The sequence below is a fragment of the Apteryx rowi genome, unplaced genomic scaffold, assembly GCF_003343035.1.
Source record: "Apteryx rowi isolate R43461 unplaced genomic scaffold, aptRow1 scaffold_228, whole genome shotgun sequence".
Classification (NCBI taxonomy): Eukaryota; Metazoa; Chordata; class Aves; order Apterygiformes; family Apterygidae; genus Apteryx; species Apteryx rowi.
In genome coordinates, this window is record NW_020448619.1 from 1,059,045 (window position 1) to 1,066,182 (window position 7,138).

The 7,138-nt window shown below is 38.5% G+C and overlaps 1 protein-coding gene across 1 annotated transcript in view; it reads right to left on the bottom strand.

Annotated features, from left to right (window-relative positions):
• The window catches only part of POLQ (DNA polymerase theta), an 82,198-nt gene extending 75,118 nt beyond the window's left edge, over positions 1-7,080 (bottom strand). The window contains exons 1-5 of the mRNA XM_026065487.1: positions 6,924-7,080; positions 6,506-6,705; positions 3,979-4,119; positions 1,822-1,937; positions 780-922 (exon numbers count right to left, since the gene is read on the bottom strand). Of these exons, the coding sequence (XP_025921272.1) occupies positions 780-922; positions 1,822-1,937; positions 3,979-4,119; positions 6,506-6,705; positions 6,924-7,051 (728 nt within the window). The 5' untranslated portion in view covers positions 7,052-7,080. The remainder of the gene's footprint in view (positions 1-779; positions 923-1,821; positions 1,938-3,978; positions 4,120-6,505; positions 6,706-6,923) is intronic.
• Between the last annotated feature and the right edge of the window lie 58 nt (positions 7,081-7,138).

The following is a 7,138-nucleotide window of genomic DNA, read 5'->3' on the forward strand; positions in this document are numbered from 1 at the left end:
CCTAATGCAATGCTCTGCCCAGAATGGTCTTGAAAAAATAAAAAATAAAAAAGTCCTCTTGAATGTGTAATAAGAAGGAAGCTTGTATTACCTTTGCTTAGAGCACTGGTGAAGCCCTGGAAATACACACACAAAATTTTAGCTGCTTCATTTTAGAAGGATATTAATAAAAAAACTGAAGGAAGCTGCCAGAAGAGCTAGAGGAATAATGTACAACATGGCGAGGGAAAAAAAAAAAAAGTCTGATTGTGGAAAAAAATGAAGACCTGCCATCTGTTTATCTTGTTCAAAAGAAAGTCTGGCTATGATTTCTATCACAGCTTATATTTACCCAAGGTGGCATTCAGTACTATAGTACCCTTTAGCAGACAAAGCAATAAGTTACCAAAATTCAACCAGGAAATGGTGGAAACTTAGGTAATGAACAGATACCTAAGCACAGTGATAAATCTTCTTATCTCAGATGCACTTAAAAATCACCACTGACTGTCTTCAACAAACATATGTGTTAGTTTGGCTGCAAACTACAGGGGTCACGTGTACTGGCTTTAAGGCCTTCGCCTTTACATACCTGTAACTGACAAGGGGTTGTAATTTGCTTGATGCTCAAGAACAATTAATTTTCTATAAACTGAGAATAAATTACTAATGTGTAACATTACACAAAGTGAATAGATATCGCTGGACCACAGCTACATTCCTCACTAAAAATATCACTGTCACATGACTGCAGCCAAAGCAGCGGATAAAGGTTTGTTTAACTGGAACAAAGCACTTACCGTAATCTCTTTTTAAGTTGCAGACTATCATGAATAATTCTTTTGACAAATTCTAGTTCTCCCCCCTCAGCCATGATTTCTGTGATCCCTCCAGTATTTACAGAACTGGGAGGAGGTCGCCGTGGGTTTCGAGAATTTACTCCCTGGATAAGAGAAAGAGTGCTTGAAAGACAAACATTTCATTAAATGTTGAGCTTCTTTATATACTGCTTCCTGGCTCAATCTTCAGCAGGTAGCAAATGTGTCAAAACCTCTAGTTGTCTTCCACCCATCACAAACATGGACAATAGACAAATATACATTAAAACACATATAACAGCTGATACTAACTGCTATCCACTTTGTTGTATCTAACTTCGTACTTGAATGAAAGGCAGACATTCTGGCAGACAAACTTTTCCCCTTGCTAAAACAAGCATGATCCTAATCCACAACTAAGCCTCCCAGTGTAGTCATATAAATGAATAATACCCGAGCAAATTCCCTACAATCTCAAACAAAGGTAAGTTACTTGTCACACATCAATATCCTGCTAACATGCAATATGTGGTTCCGCCACATTTAAGACATGCTGGTAAATAACACTTAAATCTTTTATATGGCCCCATATTATGGAGGTTAAGTTTCTGACTGTATTTACTAGGTACTACAAGAACAGCTTGGAGCTGTATGGTATTGCCTAAATCACTAAGGAAACAAAAAATTACACAGAGGCATGATTCCAGAAACTCATTCCTCTCACCATAATCAACTGGCACTTGATTTCAGATGGTGGGTAGCTATCTACTTTCCAAAATAATTCTGTGAAATAAAAAGAACTTGTGAAAAAAAATTCTACATCCTTCACTTCTGAAAGGGTAACAGTTAAGTTTTTCAATTCTCCGGGGGGGGGGGGGGGGGGGGAAACAAACTTTAATGCTCTTTCATAATCATTCGGGATTTTCCACTGAACTTTCCACCAGGGAAGAGGCTAAACTATTGCTACCCTCCCACTCACTAAACACTGGAATAAGTGCATACAGCATTCAGTTTGTTAGGTTACCTTTGCTTCCAACTGGTTGGCAAAAAAGGGAGGGTTGCACATGCAAAAATCATAAACAATCTCAGATTCTTCTTTCAGTGCATCCATTAAAAGAGTCTTCTGTGGTACCTTAACCACTAACAGAAAACACAGAAGTTTAGTCAGTAAGGAGCTTTATAATTTAGCTAGTGTGCCATAGTTGTTTCAGTGTGTGTGTGTGTGGGGGGGACAATATATTCTACAAAAACTCTGTTTTCTAAACAATATATTCTACATAAACCATAATAAATATCAACATAATTATATTGCAAATAATGACTTTAGGTTAAGGATTAGCCTACAAACAGATTGTGTATATATATACACATATGGTATGTGTACACACACACACATATATATATATATATATATATGGTAGTAGAATTAAATGAGTCAGTTTAAAACAATAGTAGTTGCTCCAGCTATCCTGATGCAAGTACAAATTCAAATTCAAAAATTAATACAAGTGTCAATCAATCATCACACAGGCTAGTCAGAGATAAAAATCCCACCTCTAAACATTAATAATTTTAGATACAGAATTCTGGAATTATTATACCACAAAATGGTGGTCTTTGGACTTTCTAGAGTGCAAAACTAAGACCAAGGAAGACTTTAAGATAAAGCTATCTTCAATGAAGTTATGTGACACAGAGACTAACTTTAAATCTAACCTTATAATAAAACAGCATTATTGTGTTTTAGCAATACTATGTACTTTTACACAATTTAGAAGAACCACATGGAAAGAAGACAGACAAGAGTTCCTTTTCCCACAAATCATCTGCTTACTAGGGTCCAAAAACTTATTATTTAGGGACCAGCCTCAAGGATTATGGCCAACGTCCCATAGATTTCCATCATCTTTCCCCAAGGGTTACATAATTTCCTTGGAAACTAGAATTTGTTGTTAGAGTCTTGTCACACATGTTTCTACAGACCATGGGGGCTCCGGTCCAAGAAACAGGAAATTAAATATGAAAGGTACATTCCATACTTATGGAAAACAGAGTTACGGATGAAGCCCAGATCAAAGATCTAAAAAGACTAATACAAGCAGGACTTCTTGTAGACTTAATCAGTGCTGCAACTTACAGATAAGGCACCCAGGACCAATATATTTAGAATGAAGCCAGAGGCACTACACCCCTCCCCTCCTAACATTTACTACTACAGTTTATTATGATCCTAAAACACAAAGTTAGTGTAGCAAGCAACTACCAATGTTCAGGTTATATTATCTGACAAGAACAATAGCTAGAATACCCGCAGACTTTAAAGCTGCATTCCTAAAGGTCATAACTACTTGTCATTTCCAGCCAGCAGCTGGCTACAGGTACCATCAGTGGTAGGCCCTTGCCCATGACTCTGCCCAACAGCAACTGGTCATTTACTTCAGCTTATCACCTTAGGCACTGCAGCTTCATCAGAGACACTTTCCTTGGCCAGAGGTTCTTCCAGTAAAGTCAACCCCCACACCAGTAAGAATCCTATGATGGCAACAGTAACAGAACACTGTCATGGTTCCCCACATCGAGTTCTGGATCTTCAAGACCAACGTGCAGGACAAACCAAGAGGAAGACATTTTGGTTAAAAGGATACTACCAAAATCCAGCAGAACTAAGGTCTTTATTTCAGGGCTGAATGATGGACATGCTTTATAAACATCAGTATCCCACAAGAAATTTTTCAAGCCCATCCACAGAGCAAGTCTGGCATTTGGCAACTGTCAAAGGCATTGTTAAGACCTAATTCAGAAACAAAGACCAAGTATTTGAGCAGGTACATGGCAGTATCACGCAAATTATCTGGGGGGAGCAATTCATGCCTCCTGGTAGCAGAAACAGCATGAACACTAAGAAACACATCAGTAACAGACAAAGAATATGAGGAAAAAAAAGATCTCTCAGATGAAGCTGAACTTTCACATTCTTATACGGATGGTTCTTTATCCACACATTCCACACCAGACAGGCTGTGTCTTTCTGGATTAAGTATGCATGGGCCTTACTAAACACTGCTTCAGTAAAATCAGTGAAGCATGTCTTTGGCAGGAACACCAATTCCAATTTGCCACTGAACATGGCAAAAGTATGTCACAACATCTGTATGCTACTAAATATCTTATAACATCATACCTTTTATAAGATCAGACAAGTTATTCTGTTCCACATTTTTCTTGGCATAATTGAAGCACATATCATCCACTTCTGTTGCAAGAAAGTACCAGCCATTCAAAGTTGCTCCAAGTAATGGGTATATGCAAGATGCCCCTGTCCCTGCAGAAAAGTCATAGAAAAAGGCAAAATAAGTCTCTGGTGTTATACAGTGTGTGGCTGTTAACTACATACTGTTTACAACATAAACATCTAATTTCAAGAAAACACTGATTATAAACCACCCACTAATCAGTTTTTTAGTGAACTTTATTTTCTTAATTTAAAATAGAGCACAGTCAAAGATGCACTTTTAGTATAGAACATTTCCATCCTGCCTGGAAATAAGTAATCTAGAAAGAAAATCAACTTCTTTGTTAAACTGCTTCTTCTATAGGACAATGATTGATTTATACAGTGAAAGCCAAATATATTCTGATTTTCTAAAAAAGCTAACTACTGACAAATATATTTTTCTGCATTTTTCTAGAGCAAAAAAATTTACTTTGATGCATATGGCAATCATAAAAAAGAAAATGACATCTCTGTAACATCAGACTTTTTTCCCCTAATACTTAAAACAGTCAAAGAATCAGGGATGTCAATTAAGCTATTTAAGAAGAGAGCCTGACAGATGCAAACTTGGTCACAAAGAGAAATGTATACTAGCATAAAGTGACACCTTTTTATACTTATAGCAGATCTAGGGGATCCAATTACAACTAACAATCAGACTTGGGATTAATGAAAACAGATACAAGAAAAAGAAACCTTACCACTACAAAACTAGAGTTCAGAGATTTATCAAGAGTCTACATAGGAATCATATACTTTCCTTTTCATTATGGCAGACAAGAGTTACTGTTATACTGGCTTATTAAAATACAAGTAATAATGGCTGCAAGTAAGCAAAAGCATGCAGAGCTATCGCCAGCATTCCTCTTACGTTCCTCTTGGATGACTACTGGTTTCCCAGAGTTTGGATTTACAAAGCTCACTGCAAACTCCAACTTCAGATTCTCCAATAGCTGGAGGACAGAATCTGTCTCCTGTACTTAGCCACCTACTGTGATGAAATTCATAGAAATTGTTTTTTAAAAAGCTATCTAATATCAAATGCGTAAAAGCTCTCTAACAAGTTCAAAAGTTATCCAAGGAAAGCAGCTGTGCCCACACAAGGTGATGATATAAGCCTCATCTCCACTGGAGCTCAAGCTAAAAATGTAAGTCAGCAAATTGCAGCAATTGAAAAGCTGTATTAACAGTTTAAAAAATATATATATATATATCACACTAGCGAATGCCAAGGAAAAAAAAAAGAACAGTAACTGAGATTACTGAACCCAAGCTTTGAGGAAGTCAGTAACTAGCATTTTAACTCAAAACAGAGAGTAAGAGACAAGTGACACCTCAAAACTCAAGAAGTTAAAAAGGAGATTCCTACTTCCCTTAATTTCATCAAATATTTACTTTAGCACAAAGCAATCTAAAAAATTAGTCTTTGAATTGTAAAGGAAGATTGTGTTGGCAAAAATTAGAAATGTGAGCTAAACTCAAGTATGCCATCCTAGGTACCTTTTACATAATTCATACAGAATCAAAAAAGCATGGAATCCAAATGCTAATTTTACTAGCTGTATGTGGAACAGTTACTTCCTTCTTCTACAAGGATTTGTTTTATTTCTAATGAAAACTAAATGATGTGCATCAGTGTACACCTTAATTATTCAGTAGAGGTGTGAATTTATAAGTTTGCGCTGATCTGCTGCTTGATCCAGATATTATCAGGTAAAACTGAACAAGCTGCAATATTCATAGACACACACTACCAAAAGATATCATCAATTTGTGGATGCCTAGTCTAGCTTAAACAGTACTTTGTTTTCTACAGATATACAGAAAATCCTGACCATCTGCATTTCCCTGATTTTTAATTAAACTTCTTTTATAGTTTAGCTCATGAATATCTCTGCATTGAAAAAAAAAGCTTAAAAAAAGACTGATCAGTCATCTATTAAATACACCAAAAAACACAGAAAAATTCTTATTAAAAGACAGCACTAGAAAATATTGTTATGAAGCCTACAAACATCTCTCACACAGATATTCGAAAGCAAAAGAGAATGTTAATATAACTCACCAGTTAGAAGACTGAGAAGAAATGCAATCAAAAATTGAGAGACGGAGAGACACTTCCTTTGGAATCGCATTTTTGTCTCAGTTACTAACAGTGCAATTTTGAATACAAAACAAAGCTATATTCAAGAGAGTTCAGTGCCACAAAAAGCAAAAAATAATTGCCTGCTACAGTCATTCTTATGTTTGTGCAAAGAAACACAGCCCAAGAAAAAACCATCTGAAATACCAGTACATTGCCAGTTTCACCATCATCATGTTCATGTTTGCTTATCAAATTTAAGACTCCTCTACTCATGTATAACAAGTTTTATTAACTAGTTTTATTGATAGCAAATAATTAAAAGTTTTGTTAATAACTTATTCCAAATACCTATGTCAATTCCTCGCCTAAGAACTTGCTTATCGGCCTCCTGATGACCGATAAGATCTTCCACCCAGTGGATATAGTTCAGTCGCAAGGGAACAGTAGGAATAAGCCTTTCCAAGGGGATGTCGATCGTAAGTCCAAAATCTTCTTTCAGGAGAGTGCACGTCAGAGCCCTCACCGCTTCGGGGTCCTTGAAGTTCAGGCTGAAAGGTACAACAAGCGACTAACAGAAAGCACACCACCAGCACGACTTCAAGCCCTGGATTCCGACACACACGGAGCTCGGGCGCTCCCGCCTCCTCAGTGAGAGGGCCCCCCCGGCGCCGGGAGGTCGAGGGAGCCGTTGAACCGCCCCTCCCTCATGGTGGCCCCGGAAACAACCCCCTCCCCCCCCCCCAGCCCAACGGCCGCGCGGCCCTACCTCACCCTGCCGGACAGGGTGGCCTGCACGTGCTGCCGGAACTCGGGGTACTTGGAGGCCAGGTAGGCGAAGTCGGGCGGTTTGTCCTTGTAGCGGTTTCGCGCATGCATGGACTTGTTGAGGGCCATGGCGGCGGGGGGGGGAGCGCGAAGCGAAGTGGGGGCGGGGGGAACCTGCCTCGCGGCCGCCCAGCTCAACACCCGCGCCTGCCGCCG